The 25,600-nt window shown below is 48.8% G+C and overlaps 1 protein-coding gene and 3 non-coding genes across 4 annotated transcripts; all 4 read right to left on the reverse strand.

Annotated features, from left to right (window-relative positions):
* Positions 1-3,385: 3,385 nt before the first annotated feature.
* On the reverse strand, positions 3,386-3,458 carry TRNAR-CCU (transfer RNA arginine (anticodon CCU)). Its single transcript has one exon. It is a non-coding gene; the product is annotated as a tRNA-Arg (tRNA).
* A 14,435-nt stretch (positions 3,459-17,893) lies between these two features.
* On the reverse strand, positions 17,894-17,966 carry TRNAR-CCU (transfer RNA arginine (anticodon CCU)). Its single transcript has one exon. It is a non-coding gene; the product is annotated as a tRNA-Arg (tRNA).
* Positions 17,967-21,709: 3,743 nt separating this feature from the next.
* On the reverse strand, positions 21,710-22,894 carry LOC126530088 (uncharacterized). The gene has a single exon (XM_050177533.2). The coding sequence runs from the start codon at positions 22,892-22,894 to the stop codon at positions 21,710-21,712; it is 1,185 nt and encodes a 394-aa protein (XP_050033490.2).
* A 432-nt stretch (positions 22,895-23,326) lies between these two features.
* On the reverse strand, positions 23,327-23,399 carry TRNAR-CCU (transfer RNA arginine (anticodon CCU)). Its single transcript has one exon. It is a non-coding gene; the product is annotated as a tRNA-Arg (tRNA).
* Positions 23,400-25,600: the final 2,201 nt, after the last annotated feature.

Here is a 25,600-nt window from a genome sequence, read left to right on the forward strand (position 1 = left end):
CAATATTTTAATTACACTTTGCAGTTGTTTGGCCTAAGCTTTCGTGAATATTTTATAGTCGACGTTGGCTAGAGTTATCGGGCGATATAACCCTGGAAACAAATGTTTTTCCTCGTCATCACTCTTCGGAATTAGCACGATATATGAGGTTGTGAAAGACAAGGGCAATTTTTTTCGTTCATACGCTTCGCTGAAATCTTGGTGAAGATCACGGGCCAATGCAGACTAGAAGGTTTTATATAAAGTGGCTCCCAAGCCATCGGGCCCAGATGCTTTACCGATGGAAAACTCATCTATTGCGCACTCTATCTCACTCAGGCTTATTGGTAGTTCCAGCCGTGTCCTAACTTCTTCATCGAGCTTCGGTATCAATGAGAGAAATTCTTTTTCGTAGCTATCTTTAAGGTCCCGCGGATGACCTAAAATGGCTTTAAAGTGATCGGCGATCCCTTGCTTGATGACATTTTTGTCGCACGTAACGTGATTGCCTATAGCTAGCTGGCGGATTTCCATCCGACATGCGTACCTTTTCTTGTCTGATAAGGCTCGTTTCGTTGGAATTTCTGCCGCCCACAACATCTCAGACCTTGATCTCACAAGTGCTGCTTTGTATTTTTCTGTATCTATCCTTTCTAGTTCAGTTTTCACTTTCTTTAATTCGTTAACATACACACCAGGCTCGACACTTTCCATGCTGATAAAGAATTGCAGTTGCTGGCGAAGATTTGTTTCTGCTTGTTTCTGCTTGTGTCTAATGACACTGCTTCTTTGAATGGCCAATGTTTTGACTTTCTGTTTCAATTCTTCCCATTTAATGGCAAAGCTTACTGGCTTAGCTGAAGTCAGGTTTTCTGCTCCTTCACTACGGCATCGACAAAAACATCGCCATGTAACAACTGCTCATTCATTTTCCAAAGATCCCCGTTAAAGGTGTGTTTGCTTTGACTTTTCCCGAACGTGGCAGTTACCAAACAGTGATCACTGTATGCTACAGCTTGCACGCCATATTCACAACATAAGGGCACTAATTCGGCTGACACGTATAATCTATCTAATCGAGCGTGGCTATCACGCTGGAAGTGGGTAAATCGCGGGCGAGTACCGCTGGCAAAAACACTACCCACATCTTCCAGGTCATAATCATGCACCACTGCGTTTAGAAATTCGGCACTCTTATCACGAACGCGTGAACATTTTGCTCGGTCTTCAGCATAGCAAACACAGTTGAAATCTCCCAGTAGTATTACGACCTTGGAACAGTTTACGAACGCTTCAAGACGCTCAAAGAAAGATCGACGGTCCGTTTCAATATTCGGCGCATAGATACAAATAGCACGGTAATCCACATCACGAAAACAAACATCGGCCACTAAGAGACGCCCAGTTTCACACGAAAACACTGATTGCACACAAATGCCAAAATTATTTCGCAGGAATATAGCGCAGCCGCCTGATCCACCAACAGCGTGACAAACGCACACATCAAAGTGAGCACGAAAATTGAACACCATTATGTCGGTTACCTCTTGGCTCTCAATTTTTGTTTCTTGGATTCCCACTATATGTAAGTCATTATCCAAGAGGAGACGACTTAGCTGACATTGCCGTCTTCTTGCACTGAGCCCTCTTACATTTCAAGTGGCTACACGTAGCGTCTCTTCAATATTAACCACCATGGCTACACGGTATAATGGTGCCCAGCACAGTTAGACAAGGATGAGTGCTCATAAAGGTGCGCCGATAACCACGTCTAATGCCTCTAAAGGAGACGCAGCTCGACCTTCCGGAAAGGGCACTCAAGTGCAACTTGGGCCCCCGTTCCTGGCAAGGTTCTGAAAAACTAGCGCTCAGAATGACGGCCATTGCACTCACCGACCCCCCAACCCCACTCGAACTTGACAGCACGGAATTACGGAGGCAGTTTACCCGCCTGCCGTGGATCGACCGTAATGTTCGGCCGCGGCATCAAGGTCGACCTCCTTATACCTGGCACTTTGGGCGATGCTTGTATACACCGCTGTCACCCTGTTTCGCCGTCCGGCTAACGGTCTGGTTGTGGGGCCGTTTCCCCGTTGGTTGGCTAGTTGGGCCGGTAAGGGAGTGCATGCCTTCAGGTTCAACGAGGCAGCAGGTCGCCTCCGTCTCAGGTGGGGTTTTCACTTCAGCATTTGGAAAGGCGGTAATGCCCTCGGCAGTCGCTTGTTGGTGTCCTGTGGCAACAGCCTGAGCGACTTGTTTCTCCTCCTGCTCAAGCCGTACGGCCGAATTTGCCACGATGTCTGCTGTTTCACCCGCCGCGGACGACGTGTCTTCCATGTCCGCTTCGTCCATGACTAGGGCAGAGTTGTCCTCGTTGCCCACGGGTCCGGTCACGCTAGCGGACGTGCGCTCGCATTGACTGTCCTCATGATCGAAGCGTCGGCAGGCACCACACCGTGGAATACGGCACTCGCGACGAATGTGGCCCGTGCCGCGGCAGCGTAGGCAGAGAGGAGCCCTGCCCGGCACAACCACGAGAGCCAGTTCCCCGGCGACGCTCACCTGATGTGGAAGGTCGTCGAGCTTTACGCCCGGCTTCAACTTCAGCGTAACCAGCCTTGTTGTTCAGTTCTTATCTGCCACGCCGTGAACCCGCCAGCGCTCGCGGACTACGTCGGTGACATTTCCAAACGGCGCGAAGGCAAGACGTACGTCCTCGTCAGGAACGCTGGGCAGCAGCCAGTGCACTTTCAGGCCTACGTCCTGGTTGGCGGGGTCGATGACGAGACACCGGCCCTTTTTGACCTGCAGCTCTCCAACGCTGACAATCTTTTTCACCGCGTCGCAGTCCTTGAAGGTCACAGCCCATACATGGCTCATACGGTAGGCCCCGAGAGCAGCCACTTCCGGCAGGAGCGATAACTGAGCGAGCGCCTCCGGAAAATCTTCCACCTGGTATGGGCGGGCCCTGATAGCACAGTGTAGGAAAACCATATACAGAACAAAACGCCCTGTTGGCAGAGTAGGCAAAACAACTTGGTACTCGTTGTCCGAGGCAGAAATCCTGTTACCGCGGCCCGTGTGGACCGCTGAAGCCGCTCGTATGGAGCCCATGACATACACGTCCGTCACGCTCGGTGGCCGGAAGTCGTTGCCGTTAGGCCACGAGGGCTACACCGTTTCGGTAGGCATACTTTATTTACAACTGTGTGGTTGGCTGCGAATTCCGAGTTGCCACAAAAGGAAGACAGATGCAGAGGAATTAATGAATGTTTGATGTTTTATGGCACAAGGGCCAAGTATGGCCAAAGAGCTCCATGTCCGTGGTAAAGATACAAAGGAGTCGCGACATTTAACTCTTCACAGAGGAACATTTGCAAGGATAATGTTTCAAAAAGGAAACGCGTACCCTCGGCGGGACTCGAACCCGCAATCCCCGGTTTAGGAGACCGATGTCTTATCCGTTAGACCACGAGGGCTGCACTTCTTTTTTTTTTCTTTATTGACTGCTTGGCATGTAACGCAATTGTATACAGTGCATTTTCGGTTTTAAAAGTGCTGTCACATCACTTTCAGCACGTGAGGGGTTAAAAGCGCAGTTGTTTCATCATAGATTGTTCCCCTAAAAGGGGGTACCACTCAGGCTTTTCAATTTGAACTTTGTACACTTCTCTCAAGTATTCTGCACTCTCAATGAAATACTCTCGTGCCGGTCGCGAATTCAGGTCCTCGTTGCGCACGGCTATCCGCGTCCTCCACACGCTGCGGAGTACTAGTGCCATGAACATGTCGTAGGGCACACCCCCTACGTTTTTGACAGGCAGAAAACGGATGCCGTACGGTGTAATGGGCAAGTCTTTCTTCAAGGTCCTCTGAAGGATGTCCCAGAGAAAGACTGTATTACTACAATTAAGAAATATCTGTTCAGCTGTCTCCGGCTTTTTGCAGATGATGCAGTCTACAGACCAGGCAACAAAAATTCTCTTTTCTCGCAGCCAAGGTTTTGTAGGGAGTGTGCCACTGTGTAGCTTGAAAAAGAACGTTTTGACTGATGATCGTACAGGCATCTTTTTAACTCTTCCTAAAACATCGTCCCCTGGACCTCTTGGGTACAGTGATCGGTATACAGGCAAAGGCAACATGGTTTCTACAAGATGTTTGTATAATTTCTTACGCGTCACCTCAGAGAGATATTCCATCGAAAAGCGTACTTTTAGGATTTCGAAAGCACCGATGATTTCACGCATATAACCCCTTGGCCGTCTTTGTTCGACATTGATCGTTGAAACAATAAATTCTGGCAAATAATTTGACAATCGCACATGTAACATCGTTCTCCAGAAGCAATCGCTTTGATCGCGTAAGAAAATAAACCTGGCCATGATCTGTCGCAACAGAAGTTGAACAAGGCCAAGCCCCCCACTGCGCACAGATCGAAACAAATTTGTGCGACTGGTTCTTTCCCACGTGGAGCCCCAAACATATACTGCCATCACTCTGTGCAGCTTTTGAACTGTATTACGTGTCATAGATAACACTTGAAGAACATACCACATTCGCGAAACAAGAAATATGTTGCACACAGTTGAGCGCGCAAACATTCAAAATTCTTGACCACCCCATTTTTTCGTCTCCTCTCGTAGTTTCTCCGTTTCATTCTTCCAATATTCTTTTTTGTCCCGGTAGTGTTGGAGCGGTACACCTAGATACTTATCAGGCGTTACCATCCATGTGACATTTTCAAACCATGAGGGTGTACTTCGCCAATTTCCATGCCAGACACCGAGGCATTTACTCCAGGTAATTCTACTACTGGTGCACCCACAGAATATCTTAACATCTATTAGTGCCACTCTGACACTTTCTTGATCATGCAGAACACCCCGGTATGATCCGCATAACTAAGCACTTTGACTTCAGCCGTCATCAAGCGGAATCCACAAACTCGTTCATTCTGAAGTTATTTTTGACAAAGAGGTTCTATGTAAACAGTGAAAAGTAATGCTAACGCAGGACATCCTTCTTTTAAGCTTGATACAACCTGAATGCTTTCACTGAGCTGTTTGTTCACTACAATCCTCGTAGTGCATCCAGTGTATGCCATTCGTACCCCCTGCAAAACTACAGATCCCAGTTTTACGTAGTCGAGGATGCACAAAAGGATCTCGTGGCTCACGCGGTCAAAGGCCTTCTCGAGATCGATTGGTAGCATGAATACCCTACACTCAAAATCTTCACAACATTCTAAAATATTCCTTGCAACGTGAATATTCGTCATCATAGGTCTGCCTTTGATGCCGCAGGTCTGATGAGGCCCTACTATTTCTTTAATAACAGTTTGTAGTCGCATGGCCAACACACCCATAAAGAGTTTATAATCAAAATTGGCTAAGGTATCGGCCGATATGATCTAATAAACTGCTGTTACGCGAGATCTTCTGTTTTGGGAATCAACACTATGTGTGATCTGCGGAAGGACGCTGGTAATTCTTTCTTTTCATATGCCTCGTGCAAGACTTCACATAAGGCTTCTGCCAAAGGGCTTTTAAATTTCTTATAGAATGCTGCGGTTAGGCCATCTGGACCAGGTGTCTTTCCACAGGTCATTTTTAAAATTGATTTTTCAATTTCTTTGACAGTGATCGGTGCCTCTAAGCTTGCTTTTATGTCGTCGTCGAGTTGCGGCATAAGTGATAGAAATTCATCCTTGAATGTGCTACGGCCCTGTTTCATGCTTCCTAATAATTCGCGATGATGTTGCACAAATGCTTGTTCAATTATTGCTTTATCGTTTGTGACGACGTTTTGATATTCTATAGCCTTGATCTCGTTTTTAGTCGCCTAGCTCTTCTCGTCTTCCAGCGCACGTTTCGTGGGCATCTCGAAACACCAAAGCCTTCCGGCGCGTGCGCGCACCACAGATCCCTTATATCTCTCTATGTCTATAGTCTCCAACTTTCTTTTCACATCTTTAATTTCCTTACTGTGCATACCCGGTTGCACACTTTCTTGACAGAGTAAAAATTTAACTGACACTGCAACTGCTTTTCTTCCTTCGTTTCGCGGTGTTTTATACACGATGCTCTTTCAATCGCGTCCATTTTTACTTTTTCTTTAAAACACTACAATGTATAAATTAAATTGACCGTGTTACACTCGCGTACTTCGTCTAATTTAGTTTTAACGTTCTGTAAAAACGTGTCATCATCGAGTAGCTTGTCGTTCAATTTCCACAGGTCACAGCTAAATCTCTGCTTTTCTTTTTTTATCGATGGTGAACATGACTAGGCTATGGTCGCTGAAAGAAACGTGCTTCACAGTATAAAATCTCGGCACAAGGGAAGTAATGATGCAGGCACGTAGGATCTGTCAAGCCTCGCCTGACTGCTAAGCTGGTAATGTGTGCACTGGGTGCTCTGAGACAGCACACTTCCTACGCCGTCCAACTCTCGCTCGCGAACCATTGCATTCAACAACATTGTGCTATAATCACGCACCGGCGCTTAGCTTGCCCTATCTTCGGGAGTGCAAACACAGTTGAAATCTCCTAGAAAAATAACTATTCTATCACACGACAAGTGCACTTCAAGATTTTCGAAAAATATTTTTCGCTCTTGCTCCCTATTTGGAGCATATACACAAACAATCCGCCAACTCGCGCCAGAAAAGGAAAAATCATACACAATTAATCGTCCCAATTGATCAATATGTAAACATTCTACTGCAATTTCAATGCTATTCTTCATAAAAAGCAAGCAGCCACCGGATATGCCATGTGAATGGCTGACACATACATTGTATCGGGAGCGAAAAGGCGAAACCGCACGGTCTGTCTGCTCTTGGGATCGATTTTCGTTTCCTGCGCGGCGGCAATATCAACGTCGTTCTCAAGAAACAAACGACACCACTGATACTGCCGCCTCCTAGACCCCAGTCCTCTAATGTTGAGCGTTGCTACGCGTATGGCTGTTTCTAATTTAATGAAAATGTTGTTATTGCTATGAGCAGGGCCACCTCACGGTTCCTACTTGAATTATCACCAGAAAACAAGGAAATTCCACGACTTATGGGTGTCTCGGCTATTTTCATGGTTTTCCGTCGCCTCTCCCCCACAACACTTTCACTTTAGTCTGTTACAGATTACTGCCACTCCAAAAAGCACGAGTCTCACCTACCCAGGTGATGACGGCAGAGGCGGTTTGACCTCTGCCCGTGGGTCGACCAGAATTTTCGGCCGCGGTTTCAGTCGGACGCCTAATCCCCGTTGTCTTCATCGGTGATTCTCCACCCTCGACGCCATCGGAAGTACTTGTCTCGTCTCTGCTTTCATCCCAAGGGCGCTTACCGGCCAGGCCGCTGGCTGCGCTCTGGCTGTCGTCCATGTTGTCCTGTCCAGGTGTAGCCTCTCTTTCATTGGCTGAAGTTTCACAGGACTGAGGCCTCTCTGAGGCCGTTGCAATCCCTGGTTGTAACTCCGACGGCTGGTCTGCAGGCTCCTCCCCGTTGTCGTGTTCCGCCGTTTTAGTGTGGCTGGTTCTGGCGTCGCCAGCACTCTGTCGCGGGCTCTGTCGCCAGAACATGCTGCGTCTTCAGCGTCACCCTCCTCCATGAGTAGCTCGAACGCGTCGCCACCATCCACGCGCCCGGTGACGCTGGCATAGGAAAGTGTGCAGTCGTGCTCCTCATGACCGAACCTCCGGCAGCCGCCACAACGCTGCACTCGGCAGTCCCGACGAATGTGCCCTTTTCCTCGGCAGCGTAGACAAACGGGCGCTCTTCCCGGCACAACAACAAGGGCTTGCTTGCCGCTCACGTTCACTTGATGAGGCAAGTCATCAATTTTAAGGCTCACCTTCAACCTGAGCGTTACCAGACGGGTAACGTTACCAGACGAGCGTTTGTCGGCCACGCCGTGTAACCGCCATCGCTCCCTGCTGACTTCCTTCACTTGGCCGTATGGCGCGAACGCACGCTTCACGTCTTCGTCGAGTACATTGTGAAGCAGCCAATGTACCTTCATCCGCACATCTTGGTTTGCTGTGTTGATGACGAGGCAGCAGGAATTTTTTACCTTGCGGTCTCCCACGCCAACGATTCTTTTCACTGCATCCATATTCTTGAACGTCACCGCCCACACATGGCTCATACGATACCCCTCAAGGCAACAACCTCGCGGACCAGCGTTAGACGAGCCAATGTGTCGCGGAAGTCTTCCACTCGGTATGGCCGGCAACGGACGTTAGCATGCAAAAAAAAACAGTATTCAGAACAACTCGTCATATAGGCAAGTTTGGCAATACAACTTCGTAATCACTTTCAGCGTCAAAAGACCTGTTACCCCGGCCGAAACGTGCCGCTGTAGCCACCCCTGAAGGACCTGCCATCCTGCGCCCACTCAGCTCGGCTACCGAAAGCAGAATCACCACGAGGGCTCCACCTTTGCGGTAGGTATACTTTATTTACAACTGCCTGGTTGGCTGCAAATTCCGAGTTGCCACAAAATGAAGACAGATGCAGATGAGATTACGGGGTTTTACGTGCCAAAACCACTTTCTGATGATGAGGCACACCGTAGTGGAGGACTCCGGAAATTTCGACCACCTGGGGTTCGTTAACGTGCACCTAAATCTAAGTACACGGGTGTTTTCGCATTCCGCCCCCATCGAAATGCGGCCGCCGTGGCCGGGATTCGATCCCGCGACCTCGTGCTCTGCAGCCCAACACCATAGCCACTGAGCAACCACGGCGGGTGCTGACAGATGCAGAGGAGTCGCAATATTTAACTCTTTACAGAGGAACATTTTCAAGGAAAGTGTTTCAAAAAGGAAACGCCTACCGTCGGCAGGACTCGAACCCGCAATCCCCGGTTTAGGAGACCGATGCCTTATCCGTTAGGCCACGAGGACTTTTTTTTTCTTTATTGCCTGCTTAGACATTAACACACACAAAAAAAAATTCATATACACAGTGCACCCACATCACATCAGGTGGGATGGTCGCTAAAATTTCTTGAGGCACACCAGCTCATCAAGGATGCTAACCCAGTCTGGGGTTTCGCCTTGTGCACGATACACTTCTCGTAATAGTGACATACTTTCAATGAAGTTCTCTCGCGCAGAGCACACATTCACATCAGCATGACGTACAGCCATTCTTGTTTTCCACAAACTGTGGAGGCCCAGCAACATGAACATGTCGAACGGTGGCCCGTCATCGCTTTCAACTGGAAGGAACCGAATTCCATAGGGGTTTATGGGGAGTTCTTTTTTAAGAGTGCGCTGCAAGATGTCCCAGTGAAAGACAGCGTCCCAACACTCAATGAAGGCGTGTTCAATTGTTTCAGGCTTTTTACACAGCAGGCAATCGGTAGTCCAGGGTACGAATATTCCTTTCTGTTCTAGCCATACTTTAACGGGGAAGGTGTTCGTGTGTAGGTGGAAAAAGAAAGTTTTCGCAGAAGGTCTTACAGGCATCCTTTTGACTCGTTTCAGCACATCTTTTCCTGGGCCTCCACAGTGAACACTCCTATACAGTGGGATAGGTAACATGCTGTCAACTAAATCTGCGTACAGTTTCTTTCTTCTCACTGAGCACAAATACTCCAGCGAAAAACGTGCGCAGAGTATTCTAAAAGATGCAACGACTTCACGATAGTAACCAGTCGCTCTAGTGATAGCACTAGATGTGGACACAACGAATTCAGGCAGTTCTGTTGCCATTTTCGCCTGAATGACTGTACGGAGAAAAACATTTCTTTCATCTCGCAGGAAGATGAACCGCGATACGATCTGTCTAATGAACAAGTGTGAGAGCCCAAGGCCCCCATTTCGAACTGTGCGAAAAAGATTTGTTCGACTGGATCGCTCCCAAGTGGAGTTCCAGATGAAGATAGCAAACACACGATGCATTTTTTGAACGTTTACACGGGACATGTACATTACTTGCAGTATGTACCAAACTTTGGCAATTAAAAATATATTGCAAGCTGAAGCACGTGCAAACACTGACAATCACCGGCCCTGCCATCCTTTTATCTTTTCTTTCATTGATTCTATTTGTCCGGTCCACAACTGTGTCCGGTCCACAACTTTGCCTGATGGCAGTTCTTCTATCGCCCTTTCGATCTCGGACACAGCTATTGGTCGCTCAAGACTTTCTCTAACGTCGTCATCCAACTTTGGCATCTCGCTCATGAATTCACTCTCGAAGACCAGTCCAGAACGCGTCACATTGCCGAACAATTCGCGATAGTGCTCCACAAAAGCTTTCTCAATCGACGAAGCGTCTGACGTCACCTGGTTTTGAAGACGTATCTGTTGGATCTCATTTCTTGACGCGTGACGCTTTTCATCGCTCATTGCCCGTTTGTTTGGTATCTCACCCATCCATAGGCGTTCATTTCTAGCGCGTATAACTGCTGCTTTGTATCGCTCGGCGTCGATAACTTCAAGCTCGCGTCTTACTTTCTTTACGTTTTCAGCTAATAGATCGTGACCCGCATTTTGTGCGCTTGACAGATATTCTAGCTGTCTTTGCAGCTCTCTTTGTTTCTGTAATTTATCGTGCTGAAGGCTGCTTCCTCTTTCTATTGCAATGAACTTGAATCTTAAATTCCTCCCATGTGGCAGTAAAATATTCATCCTCATTTGTCATCAACTCTGTTATCTTTTCCTTAACTCTGCGCACAAATGGTTCATCATCAAGCAGCTTTTCGTTGAATTTCCACATGTTCCAGTTGAATCGTGTTCTTTTAACTTTTTCCCCAATCGTGAAGCTTACCAAGCTATGGTCCGTGAACGATTGCGGTGCGACGTTATAACTATTACAAAGGGTGATCAAGTCGTCAGAAACATACACTCTGTCCAGCCTTGCTCGGCTATTTCGCTGAATGTGCGTGTACTGCGGCATCATACTGTTGTAGCGGCGGATGCCGCCCAAGTACACGAACCGCTAGCAACCAAACAATCCTCGTTTATTGCCACATACAGTCATATATATACACAAAGCGACACTGGTGCCTCTGGCGGCAGGTGATCCCCAAACCGGAACCGAAACCACATATACAACATATTCCCTTTCTTATAAAAAAAAGAGCTACATGGGTTAGTGATTTAGTAGTGGTAGTACGTAGTGCTCTTGTACAGAATAATATTTACAGTAACAACAATGTGCTTGTCTTATGCACTTAATACAAAAATATAAAACAAAAAGAGGAAAACAAGATACAACTCCATTTATGTCCATATTTCACAACGTCAGCAAACTCAACGCTCGTGCAGATTGTGACAGGTTCATGTTCACTGCAAAACGTGTCTTTCTGTACTTAGTGTCCATAGCGGTCTGGAGGTCGTCTATTCCTTGATGGCTGTACCCTACGCTGAGGTCCCGATGCTGCTGAGAAACCACTGGCGGCAGGCGAAGTCTCTTCCGGCTCACAGCCGGTCACTGGTGGCATAGGCGGCTGCTTCGCCGCAGCCACAGCTGAAGTTCCGCTTGGCGCTTCTGAAACGGGTCTCTCCAAGGTAGGCGGTGAGCTGCTTTCCCTAGCGGTGTCGTTTGTATCACTCCTTTCCCCCCACCCACAGATAGATGCAGAAGCTTGTGGCATCCTTGACAACTTTGAAGCGTTCCACGTTTTTCCATCATCAAGTTGGAAAGACGATTGCCCCTGCTTTCTTATCACTTTTCTTGGGCGGCTAAAAGCCAGGTCACCTTTAAAAGCAGTTGTTTGTCTGCGTACTCGTACAAGGTCACCAATATTCACTTTGGTTTCCCTTGCGGCCCTGCGAGCGTCTGTGTATAGTTTACTGGATTGCTGCTTTTGCTTCACCCGCTCGCGTAGGCGGTGGAGCTCTGAAGTAGGGTCGGTTGCAAATATTGCTGACGGATACCCAACGACATCGAGCCGAGTCCTTGGCAGACGTCCATGCAGGAGACGTGCTGGAGCAACTGCAGTTGTGGCATGCGGCGTACAACGGTAAATGCCCAAGTATTCTGTTACCGTTTGGCGTAAGGGACGCTGCTCGAGTGTAGCCACTTGAACAAAGCTTTTAAAAACTCTGTTGAACCGTTCTACCTGTCCGTTTGCTTGCGGGTAGTATACGGACGAATGCCGCAAGCGGATGCCGCGATCCTGCAGAAAAGCTTGGAACTCTCGAGATGCAAACTGTGGCCCGTTATCGCAAACAATTTCCTCTGGGTAACCTTCACGTGCAAACACTGACACCAAGAAGCCTGTTACTGTGCGTGTTGTGGCTTGGTTGCAAAAGTATACTTCGGGCCACTTAGAAAAGTAGTCGACCAGCGATATCGCATATCGACAATCGTGTGGTGCTCTCTCAAATGGGCCAACAATGTCCATGCCAAGCTTCAGCCACGGTTCCTTTGGTAAGGGGACCGGGTTCAATGGTGCAGCCATAACCTTCGTGCTCTTGTCTGCTGCCTGGCATACACTACACGTTTGAATAGCTAGCTCGACTTGCCTGTCCATGGCTGGCCACCAAAATTTTTCTCGCAGACGTGCTTTCGTTCGTACAATTCCAGGGTGAGCCTCATGAGCCGCGGTAATTATCCGCGCTGTAAGTGATGCGGGAACCACAAGGCGTTCGCCACGCAAAATCAAATTGTCCACCACTGACAGTTCATCGCGAAGTTTGAAGAAAGGTTGAAGCTCACCCGGCAGAGATTTTTGCGCAGGCCAGGACGATTCAATGTAGGCCTTGGTTCGTTGCAGTGTGCTGTCTTCCGACTGGGCCTGTTCAAACTCTTCCCTGGTAATGCAAGAAGATACAAGGGCAACTGATACAGTTTCATCTGGTAAAGTCTCTTCTTCCTGAGGAGGTGACGCAGGGAGACGAGAGAGCGCATCTGCTACTCGATTTTGCGAACCCTTCCGGTACTTTACTGTATAGTTGTACTGCAGTAGGCGCTCCGCCCACCGTGCTATCCGCAAAGGACGCCTTCCTGGCCCTTGCGTAGACAGCAATGCGACCAGGGCTTGATGGTCAGTTAAGCAACGTGAAATGGCGTCCCCACAAGTAAACATGCCATTTCTCGCACGCCCAAACACACGCAAGCGCTTCGCGCTCTCCTACTGAATATCTCCTCTCTGCAGATGAAAGCGCTCGAGAAGCAAAGGCGACAGTGTGTAGTTTCTCTCCCTCCACCTGTTGGAGAACCGCTCCAAGCCCACAGTCTGAAGCGTCAGTGGAAACAACTGGAAGAGATGCATCGAACATCCGCAGAACTATGTTGGACGCAAGTGCCTCTTTGATCTTTCGAAAACTGGAGTCTACTTCGCCAGACCAAACAAATGGTTGCCCCTTTCGAAGCAGAACGCGCATCGGTTCAACCATATCGGCAAAGTTGGGAACGAACCTAGAGTAGTATTCGACCAGTCCCAGGAACGATCGAAGGCTGGCTGTACTGGTGGGTGCCGGTGTATCCTTGATGGAAGCAACCTTTTCCTCCAGCGGAACAATACCACTTACTGTGATCCTGTGACCCAAAAATGAAAGTCCCTGCGTATCGAAGATACATTTGCTGTTCAGTTTGAGTCCTGCCTCTTTAATGCGTTGAAGTACTGCTGCAAGGTTATCTATGTGCTCCTGCCGGCCCCGCCCGAGGACTATAATGTCATCTATATAGAAGAGCACGCCCTTACATCCTTGCAGGACTTTGGATATCATACTCTGAAATGCAGAAGGCGCGGAAGCCAGTCCGAAGCACACTCGTTTAAAACGAAAGAGGCCTTCGTGAGTTATAAATGCGGTCAAATCGCGACTCGCAGGGTGAAGCATGACCTGGTGGTAAGCTGATGCGAGGTCTAGCTTAGAAAAATTTGTAGCCCCCACTAAACTATGCAATAGCTCTTCTGTATGAGGAAGGGGAAAGCTGTCTATTACGACAGCTTTGTTTGCTTGTCGAAGGTCTACACAGAGGCGAATACCTCCCTCTTTCTTCTTAACGACCACAATGGGTGACACCCATTCAGATGCCTCCACCCTCTCTATCACGTCCAGATTTTCCAACCGATGGAGCTCTTCCGAGACCAATGGTCGTAGCGAGAGCGGAAGGCGCCGAAGTTTGGATTGCACTGGCTGCACCGTGGATCGCGTTTTGACGTGATGCACAAAACCTTTCGCGAGGCCAAGGCCTGGATCGAAAAGAGATCCAAACTCGGCAACTAATTCCTTTGGGAGGTTAATATCCTGCACGGCTTTCGTCGGGTCAGGGCGCTGTTCCCATCGAGAATTAGAAGTTAGCGTCGTTTCAAGGCATTGCAGAGATGACCCATCAATCTGTAGACCGAGGGCCTTGATGGCATCGATACCCAAAAGTGAGGTGCCTTGTTCTACGACGTAGAAAAGAAGGCTTGTTGTGCTAGCTTTGTACGTAACGTCAGCGAAGAAACAGCCACGAACCGGAATTGGCTGTTTTGAATAGTCCAGTAAGCGAACAGTCGGGGCCAAAAGTACTTGGCCTTCCCAATACTGCTTAAAAAGATCGTGTGCAACAATGGAAACTGACGACCCAGAATCTACAAGGAAAGTTATGTCCGCACGGCCAATCGAAACTGTGACGTGAACAGCGGAGCGAGCGGCCGTCGTCACAGCCAGAATGCTCAAAACTTCCTCGCTCGGAGAGTCTTGGCTGTCTACCTCACGCACCGGAGTGGAGCCTCGTTTTTGGCAAACAGAGCGGAAGTGACCCATGACACCGCAATGGTGACAACGCTTGCTTTTGGCTGGACAGCGAACTGATGCTGCATTGTGCTGGGATGAACCGCACCGGTAACAATGAGACTGGCGGTTGTGCGACCGCTTCGAGCTCTCGTCGGATTCTGATGTACGCGTAGGCGTATTTCCACGAGTATTTATGCGTCCAACATCTACAGAAGGCAATTCTTGCAGATCATTGTACGCCTGCTCAAACTGCCTTGCCAGTAGTACTGCTCTAGCAAACGAGAGAGACGATCCTTCAAGCAGAAGACGCTCGCGCAAGCTCCGAGACGAAATACCAGCAACGAACTGGTCACGCAGCGAATCTTCTTCGACAGGAAAAAAGCATGTAGCAGAAAGCTCCCGCAATGCAGTGATGGACTCATTCACTGATTCACCAGCTTGCTGAACTCGCCTACTGAAACGATGCCGTTCGGCAACAACATTGCTTGTTGCCGAAAAATGACCGTGCAGAGCGGCGACTGCGATATCGTACGACGATACTTCAGGCCTTGTGTCGCCTGTGCCCTTGCTATCTTCCGACGTTTTATCAGTAGCAGTTTGCTCACCGAGCGTGACGTTGTCCAACGATGGAAGTGGTAATGTATAAAATATGCGCTGACCTTCTACGCCGAGGCTGTGAAGAAGTAGTGCTTTGCGACGATCCGGCGTGCAGTCAGAGGCCCCCGAAGCAAGCAGGTAGTTCTCGAAGATGCGGAACCATTGCGGCCACGCAACAGCAGGTCGACCAGGCACAGGCAGGAACGGGTGCGGCGGCGCGAGTCCAGAAATGCTCATGGCGCCGGAAAGCAAGCGGCGAAAGTCACGCCCCCCGAAATGGTCCGACCCTCGTCGCCAATGTTGTAGCGGCGGATGCCGCCCAAGTACACGAACCGCTAGCAACCAAACAATCCTCGTTTATTGCCACATACAGTCATATATATACACAAAGCGACACTGGTGCCTCTGGCGGCAGGTGATCCCCAAACCGGAACCGAAATCACATATACAACACATACCATCAGTGAGGACTAGGCCAACATCTTCTAAGTTGTGGTCTTCAATTAGTCTGCTCAAAAGGAGAGCACTTTTATCGCGAACCCTTTCCCTTTTTAGTCGGTCTTCCGGAGAACACACAGTTAAAATCACCAAGAAATATGACGAAGCGATCACATCTTAGATATTGCTCGATGCATTCAAAAAACAAAAATCGATCATTCTCATTGTTTGGCGCATAAACGCATACGAGCCGCCACAAATCGTGAGAAAAAGAAAAATTACAATAAGCAAGCGACCAGTTTCACAAACAGTTACACTTTCTTCAATAATACCAGCACTTTTCCGTATTAACAACGCACATCCGCCTGATGTGCCATTCGCATGGTACAGGCCCACATTGTAATGCGCCGTGAAAGGCATCACCATGCGATCGGTCTGCTCTTGGGTTTCTACTTTAGTTTCTTGTAAGGCAACTACATCGAGTTCCTTTTCGATACACAGGCGGCTAAATTGATATTGCCTCCTTCGCGCTCCAAGGCCCCGAACATTTAGCGTGGCAACTCTCAATGCTCTCTCTGGTTTTACCGCCATTTATCTGCAAAAGCAAGCCGATCGCACGTTGCCGCTGAAGAACAAGCGATCCGGACAGACTGCAGAAAATATTGCATGCATAACTTTTCCACTGAAAACCGCTCAATCCACACGCGTACCTTTAGAGTGTACGCGAAGCCCGATTCCAAAAAGGACGCCATCTCTTCAGAACGTTAGTCCGGGCGCCCCAGTAGGCGCCGGGTCCTAGTTAGGCAGTTTTGCCGCCAGCCGTCTGTCCGGCGGGATGTTTGGTTTCAGGCGCACGGGAACACGACGAGCCGCCTGCGCTTTTGGCGGCGGCTCGTCTTTGGCCCCATTGTGAAGGTTGCCGTCCAGGTTGCCGGTCGAGTCCCTCGCTCTTTTCATAGCCGCATTGCTTGCACTCGATTCTTCGACGTCCATCAAGGGAGTTGCCGGTCCGTGCTCCGTGGCGGTCTCCTCGGCAGTGGCGGATTTCGCGGCCGATTCTTCTTTGGTTGCTTCGTCGCATGCCCTTTGCACTGCATCTTTCGGGTCCATAGGCAGCCCATTTGCCACCTTCGTGGATTTAGCAGCCGGCACAGAAGGTGTTGCAACTGTGTCCGCCGGTGATACTAGCACGCGGGAAGCCTCATCAACGTCAGCCTCGTCCATTAACAGGTAAGCCACGTCCTCTCGAAGCGCAGGTCCTGCGACGGATGCGTAAGTCTTAACATATTCCGTATCCTGGTGGCCGTAGCGACGGCATACTGCACATCTCGGGACGCGGCAGTCACGTCGGACATGTCCGGTGTTTCGGCACTTCAGGCAAAAGGGGTGCTCTGCCCGGTACCACAACTAGGGTCTGCTCACCAGCTACACGAAGTTGATGGGGCAGGTCTTCTACGGTCATACCCGTCTTCAGAACCAGGGACACCGCCCGTGTCGACGATGCTTCATTTGAACTCCTTGAACACGCAACTTTTCATGGAAAACATCCGTGACCTTTCCGAACGGTAACAAGGCTGCCCGTATATCCTCGTCCGACACGTTATGAAGCATCCAATGCAGTTTCAGCCGCTGATTGGCTGGGTCAACGACAATGCACCGATGTTCATTCACCTTGAGGTTCTTGGCGCTTGAAAGCCTCTTCACACCTTCGTCGCTCTTGAAAGTCACCGCCCAAAGGTAGCTCATCTGATACGCCCCTAGGGCGATGACATCAGGAAGTAGGCCTAAGCTAGCCAACGCATCTCGGAAATGTTCCACACGATACGGCCTGGCACGCACATCCGCATGCAGAAAAACTGTATTTAAAACTATCCGACCTGTCGGCAATTGAGGTAGCAAAACTTGGTATTCCGGGTCTTCTGAGGCAAAACTCCTAGTACCGCGGCCCTGCTGGGCCGCTGAAGCCGCTCCGACGGAGCTCATGATCGGCACGTCCGCTCGCTAGCGCGGCAGAAAGCCGAATCCCGTTAGGCCACGAGGGCTACACCTTTGCGGTAGGCATACTTTATTTACAACAGCGTGGTTGGCTGCAAATTCCGAGTTTCCACAAAAGGAAGACAGATGCAGAGGAGTCTCGACATTTAACTCTTTACCGAGGAACATCTGCGAGGATAATGTTTCAAAAAGGAAACGCGTACCCTCGGCGGGACTCGAACCCGCAATCCCCGGTTTAGGACACCGATGCCTTATCCGTTAGGCCACGAGGGCTTTTTTTTTTCTTTATTACCTTCTTGGTACATGACAATGAAAGACATACAAAACACTAATATCGCTTTACAAGTAAAAGATGCGAGCGGTGCACTGGCCAGCTCACACCAAAGGATTAAAAGCGTTTCAGTTTGGTGAGGTCATCCATTAATGGGAGCCATTCCGGCTGTTCTTTTTGAGCCTTAAACACATCTCTTACATAAGACACATTTTCAATGAAATATTCTCGTACAGGGAGGATAGTTTCATCTGCATGCCTAAACGCCATTCGATTTTTCCATATACTGTGTAAGCTGATAAGCATAAACATGTCCCACGGCACTTCGTCACCGCTATCTACCGATAGAAATCTTATGCCGTAAGGTGATATTGGAAGCTCGTTTTTTAAAGTTCGTTGCAAGACGTCCCAGTGAAATACAGCGTCTGTGCAGTGAAGGAACATGTGATCTATAGTCTCCGGTTTTCTACAGATTAGACAGTTTGTGGACCATGGGACAAATATTCCTTTCTCTTGTAGCCATGGTTTCACGGGCAGTGTGCCAGTGTGCAGCTGAAAGAAGAATGATTTCATTGAGGGCCACACCGACATCTTTTTCACTCTCTTCAGTACATTCCCTTCAGAGCCAACACAGTATATGGAACGGTACAAAGGTACAGGCAACATAGTATAAATAAGGTCTTTATAAAGTTGTTTCCTTCTAACATCAGCAAGATACTGTGCAGAAAAGCGAACTTTCCAACACTGAAAAGCGCGCACAACCTCCCAAAGAAAGCCCCGCACCCGTACGCGTTTCACAGGGCTGGATGATACAACATATTCAGGCAGTGCCTCTTTCAACCAAATTTGCATTACCGTACGCAGGAAAGCATCTTTTTGGTCTCGGAGGAACATAAATCTTGACACAAGTTGCCTAAGAAACAAATGAGCCAAACCTAGGCCACCCTTTCCAACGGACAGAAATAGATTTGTCCGACTTGTCCTCTCCCAACTCGACCCCCAAATGAACACTGCGAAAACTCGGTGCAATCTCTGGACGCTGGTCCGTGACATACACAGTGCCTGCAGCACATACCATACCTTGGCCACCAAAAAGAGGTTACATACTGTGGCCCGAGCACAAATTGAAAGATCGCGGCCACCCCATTTGTGCGTACATTCGCGTGTGCGCTCATTTTCCGCTTCCCAATATTTTGCAGGTTCTTGATATTGGTCTAGTGGCACTCCCAAGTATTTGACAGGTGACGTTGCCCACTGAACGCTCTCAAACATTTCAGGCGCATAATCCCATTTTCCGTGCCAGAAACCAAAACACTTTTCCCAGTTTATCACACTACCGGAGGCTTTGCAAAACCTAGCCGCGTCCTTCACCACTTCAGTTAGACTTTCCCTATCTTCGCAAAATATGGCGATATCATCCGCATACGCAAGTACTTTAACTTCAGTGGACAACATCGTGAAGCCACGCACTTTTTCGTTTAATATAATTTTTAGGCAAAAAGGTTCGAGATACAGTGCAAACAACAATGGAGACAATGGGCACCCTTGCCTCACGGAAGAACGAACTGTGATACTTTCACTCAGCTGCTTATTAACAATAAGGTTTGCCGTACAACCAGCATATGCCATTTTGACACCTTCCAAGAGCACTCGGCCGACATTCACGTGTTCGAGGATACAAAACAGAACATGGTGGTTGACGCGGTCAAAGGCCTTTTCCATGTCCAGTTGCAACATGGCTACACGTTTATCAAAAGCATCGCAGCATTCTAATATGCTCCGTGCTGCGTGAATATTTGTCGTTATCGTACGTCCTTTAATCCCGCACGTTTGGTGCTGGCCTACGATAGCTTTTATTACATTCTGCAACCTTCTGCCCAGAACCTTCATGAATATTTTATAGTCCACATTCGTGAGACTTATGGGCCGATACTCCCTGACTGACAATCTCTTAACCGGGTCTTCACTCTTCGGTACTAGGACGATGTGACTTCTTCGGAAGGACGGAGGCATCATCTGCTTTTCGTATGTTTCTTGAATTACGCTGTGTAGAATATGCGCCATGTCAGACTTAAACGCTTTGTAAAAAGCTACGCCCAGCCCGTCGGGACCAGGTGATTTTCCGGAGCTTAACTCGTCGATTGCGCGCTCTACTTCCGCTGCACTAATCGATGCCTCGAGCCCCAGCTTGACTTCATCCTCTAAGATAGGCATCAGTGCCAAGAACTCCGCCGCGAGCCCTTCTTCAACACGTGACTCGTGACCCAGTAGTCCTTCGTAATAATCAACAAACGCACGTTGAATAGTATTAGAGTCACGAGCCATTTCGCCCTTGTACTCTATCGCTTTTATATCGTTCTTTACTGCATATCGTTTTTCGTCGCACAGGGACCGCTTTGTCGGCGTCTCGCCAAACCACAACCGTTCTGCACGTGCGCGTCTGACCGCTCCTTTATATTTCTCTTTATCCATCTGTTCTAACTTATTTTTTGTTTCTTTTATTTCTTTTTCGTACTGGCCCGGCTGAGCACTTTCTAGCCTCAGCAGCAAATCTAAGCGGCTCTGAAATTCTTTTTCGTCTGCCTTGTCGCTTTGACGCAGCGCACTCGCTCTTTCTATAGCGATCAGTTTTATTTCTTCTTTAAAATGTTCCCATTTTCCAATAACGTCCCTCTGAACACCCGTTTGCAAACAGTCAATTTTTTCTTTTACTGTAAACACAAAACGTTCATCCTCAAGAAGCCTTATATTAAATTTCCATAGTTCCCAGTTGAACTTCGACCTTTTGGTCTTCGTTCCTATTGTAACCATTACCATGCAATGATCGCTGAACGCAACGTTTTTAATCAAGTAGTCACTGCACATTGGGACCAGGCCAGCAGACGCGTAAACCCTGTCAAGTCTTGCATGACTTGCTTGTTGGAAATGTGTGAACTGCAGACGGGCACCTTTGACAGAGCACTCCCGACGTCTTCTAAATTGTGCTCCAGGACAATTGCATTCAAAAGTAACGAGCTCTGGTTTCGAATGGTCGCGTTAGTAACTCTGTCTTCGGGCATGCATACGCAGTTGAAGTCACCCATCAGAATAATGTATCTAGGAGACTTCAGATAGGGCTGAACCATTTCGAAAAAAGCTTTGCGCTCATTTTCCTTATTTGGGGCATACACACACATTACGCGCCACTGTAAATCAAGATACGAAAAATCACACATCACAAAACGCCCGGTGTTGAAAACTGTAACAGATTCTTCAATAACACCTAAAGAATTTCGAATTAAAATGGCACACCCTCCTGACGTACCAACAGAATGACTCACGCATACATTGTAACGGCTTCTAAAAGGCTCAACCATGCGGTTCGTCTGAGCTTCACTTTCCACCTTGGTCTCTTGCACTGCCACTACGTCCACATCGTTCTCAAGCAGGAGGCGGCTTAATTGATACTGACGCCGCCTCGCTGCCAGTCCCCTTACATTAAAGGTGGCAAATTTAAGTGCTGCTTCTGTTCTGCCTGCCATTTGCGCGACAAATTAAATAGGCCGAACGGCTTCGTGCTCACCTTCAGCCTTAATACACCGAGAAGTGAAGCTCAGCAATTTTCCCTTCTCAAGAGTTCTCGATCCCACCCGTGAGGCGTGCTCGCGTTCTGCAGCAGGCTGGCGCAGCCTCAGCGCGCTGGCCGTCGTAGTCCCGTTGTGGGTCGCCTCTCGTCCCTTGTCAAGCCAGAAGGGAGCCATGGTTGCTACGTCGGTGTAGTCTTCGCCGGCTTTTTGTCCGGCGGGATGTTGGGCTTCGGGCGAAACGTCGGCCGGCGCTGCATTACCGATTTGGGGGGTGGTTCGTCGATACTCGCAGAAGGATGCTGAACCTCTTCGACACAGGCCTTGTCGTGTGTCCTCTTTGCTGGGGCACTACTCATGCTTGTTTGGACGACGTCCATGCCTTCTCCCTCCTCTTGAGGTTTTCCATGTACTGCTTCCGTAGCAGTACTTGTGCTTAGCTCCGCTGCGTCAATCTTCGGGGCTACAACAGCCTGCTTCGACGCAGTGGTCTGGTCTTCAGTCTGTGTCGCTGCCACGCCCCCCTTGACGTCGTTAGGCGCTGCCTGCGGCGTATTCTTTTCTGCTGTTCTCGCTGCCTCCTCGGATTCGTCCGCATCCATGAGAAGTTCGGAGTCGTCTTCTCCTCTCATGTGCCCTGTGACATTTGCGTACGTTTTGACGCACTGCGATTGGTCATGGCCGAAGCGACGGCACTGACTGCAACGGGGAACTTTGCATTCCCGTCGGACGTGTCCTGAAGTATGGCACCTTAGGCAAAGCGGGGCTCTTCCAGGAACCACAACGAGGGCCTGCTCTCCAGCAATGCGTAGCTGGTGAGGCAGGTCATCAATTATGACTCCAGGCTTCATCTTCAAAGACACACAACGCGTTGACGAACCTTTGTCCATGACTCCCTGAACGCGCCAGCGTTCCTTGGCGACTTCCGTCACCGTTCCGTAAGGTGCAAAGGCTGTTCGCACATCTTCGTCTTGCACGTTGTACAAAATCCAGTGGATCTTCATCCTCACGTCCTGGTCGTCGGGATCAATGACAATGCACCGTCGTTCTTTAACATTCACTTCACGGACTGAAAGCAGCTTCTTCATTCCGTCAACACTCTTGAACGTGATAGCCCAGATGTGATTCATCTGGTACGCCCCCAAGGCGACAACCTCGGTGAGAAGTGCCAAACGAACCAGTGCGTCGCGAAAATCCTCGACCTTGTAGGGCCTTGCTCTGACGTCGGCGTGCAAAAAAAGCGTATTTGCAACAATTCGACCTGTTGGTAGCCGCGGCAAAATAACTTCATAATCCTGGTCACTCGAGCCAGCAAACCTGTTTCCACGGCCAAGCTGGGCCGCTGATACCGCTCCGTTGGAGCACATGATGCGCACGTCCGTCACGCTCGGTGGCAGGAAGTGGCTTTCAGGCCACGAGGGCTACACCTTTGCGGTAGGCATACTTTATTTACAACAGCGTGGTTGGCTGCAAATTCCGAGTTGCCACAAAAGGAAAACGATGCGGAAGAGTCTCGACATTTAACTCTTTACCGAGGAACATCTGCGAGGATAATGTTTCAAAAAGGAAACACGTACCCTCAGCGGGACTCGAACCCGCAATCCCCGGTTTAGGAGACCGATGCCTTATGCGTTAGGCCACGAGGGCTACACCTTTTTGGTAGGCATACTTTAATTACAACTGCGTGGTTGGCTGCGAATTCCGAGTTGCCACAAAGGGAAACAGAAGCGGAGGAGTCTCGACATTTAACTCTTTACCGAGGAACATCTGCGAGGATAATGTTTCAAAGAGGAAACGCCTACCCTCGGCGCGACTCGAACCCGCAATCCCCGGTTTAGGAGACCGATGCCTTATCCGTTAGGCCACGAGGGCTTTTTTTTCTTTTTTTTTTTCTTTATTGCCTGCCTAAACACTAGCACACGCACAAAAAAAACATTCATATACACAGTGCACCCACATCACATCAGGTGGGATGGTCGCAAAAATTTCTTGAGGCACACCAGCTCATCAAGGATGCTAACCCAGTCTGGGGTTTCGCCTTGTGCACGATACACTTCTCGTAATAGTGACATACTTTCAATGAAGTTACCCGCCATGCTTGCTCAGTGGCTATGGTGCTAGGCTGCTGAGCACGAGGTCGCGGGATCGAATCCCGGCCACGGCGGCCGCATTTCGATGGGGGCGAAATGCGAAAACACTCGTGTACTTAGATTTAGGTGCACGTTAAAGAACCCCAGGTGGTCGAAATTTCCGGAGTCCCCCACTACGGCGTGCCTCATAATCTGAAAGTGGTTTTGGCACGTAAAACCCCATTATTTAATTTTTTTTTCAATGAAGTTCTCTCGCGCCGAGCACACATTCACATCAGCATGACGTACAGCCATTCTTGTCTTCCACAAACTGTGGAGGCCCAGCAACATGAACATGTCGAACGGTGGCCCGTCATCACTTTCAACTGGAAGGAACCCAATTCCAAAGAGGTTCATGGGGAGTTCTTTTTTAAGAGTGCGCTGCAAGATGTCCCAGTGAAAGACAGCGTCCCAACACTCAATGAAGGCGTGTGCAATTGTTTGAGGCTTTTTACACAGCAGGCAATTCGTAGTCCAGGGCACGAATATTCCTTTCCATTCTAACCATACTTTAACGGGGAGGGTGTTCGTGTGTAGGTGGAAAAAGAAAGTTTTCGCAGCAGGTCTTACAGGCGTCCTTTTAACTCATTTCAGCACATCTTCTCCTGGGCCTCCACAGTGAACACTCCTATATAGTGGGATAGGTAGCGTGCTGTCAACTAAGTCTGCGTACAGTTTCTTTTTTCTCACTGAACACAAATACTCCAGCGAAAAACGTGCGCAGAGTATTCTAAACGATGCAACGACTTCACGATAGTAACCAGTCGCTTTTCTACTGATAACACTAGATGTGGACACAACAAATTCAGGCAGTTTTGTTGCCATCCTCGCCTGAATTACTGTACGAAGAAAAACATTTCTTTCATCTCGCAGGAAGAAGAACCGCGATACGATCTGTCTAATGAACAAGTGTGAGAGCCCAAGGCCCCCATTTCGAACTGTGCGAAAAAGATTTGTTCGGCTGGATCCCTCCCAAGTGGAGTTCCAGATGAAGGTAGCAAACACTCGATGCATTTTTTGAACGTTTACACGGGACATGAACAATACTTGCAGTATGTACCAAACTTTGGCAATCAAAAAAACATTGCAAGCTGAAGCACGTGCAAACACTGACAATCCCCGGCCCTGCCATCCTTTTATCTTTTCTTTCATTGATTCTATTTGTCCGGTCGACAACTGCGTCGAGTCCCGATAGTGCTCAAGGGGCACGCCTAGATACAGTGAAGGCACTGTAGTCCACTGCATACCGGCGAATTTTGTGGGTGTCGCGTGCCAGCTTCCATGCCATATCCCAACACTTTTTTCGAAGTTTATCTGGGCACCAGTGTACCTACAAAAGAATCTTGCAAGGCGGACAGCCTCGACCACGCTTTCCCTGTCTTCACAGAAGACGGCGACGTCATCTGCGTAAGCTAGGATTTTAACTTCTGCGGCGTGCAGCCTAAAACCACGAATGTTTTCATCCCGTATGACTGCCACACAAAAGGGTTCGAGGTACAGGGCAAAAAGCAAAGGAGACAAGGGACAGCGTTGCCGTACAGACGAGCGGACTGGTACCCGCGAACTTATTAACTATAAGCTGCGTGTAATAGTTCATAAGCCATTTTAACGCCATCTACAATGATGCTCCCAACATCACAGTACTGCAGTATAGCGAAAAGCACCTCATGTGACACCCGGTCGAACGCCTTCGCAAGGTCTCGCTGCAACATTGCCACCCGACCCCCAATGGCATCACAACATTCGAGCACATTCCTTGCAATATGGGTGTTCGTGAAAATGGTGCGGCCTTTAATGCCACACGTCTGGTGTGGCCCTACAAGCTGCTGAATCACGCTTTGAAACCGTCGAGCCAGTACTTTCATAAATATTTTGTAATCTGTGTTGGTCAGACTTATCGGTCTGTATGAACCTACTGAAAGAAGCTTTTCCCGGTCATGTGTT

The sequence above is a fragment of the Dermacentor andersoni genome, chromosome 1 (genome assembly GCF_023375885.2).
Source record: "Dermacentor andersoni chromosome 1, qqDerAnde1_hic_scaffold, whole genome shotgun sequence".
In the NCBI taxonomy this organism is placed as follows: Eukaryota; Metazoa; Arthropoda; class Arachnida; order Ixodida; family Ixodidae; genus Dermacentor; species Dermacentor andersoni.

Bases quoted from the DNA above. Each gene is read 5' to 3' on its own strand.
- LOC126530088 (XM_050177533.2), bottom strand. From the start codon at position 22,894: ATGTGCTCCAACGGAGCGGTATCAGCGGCCCAGCTTGGCCGTGGAAAC.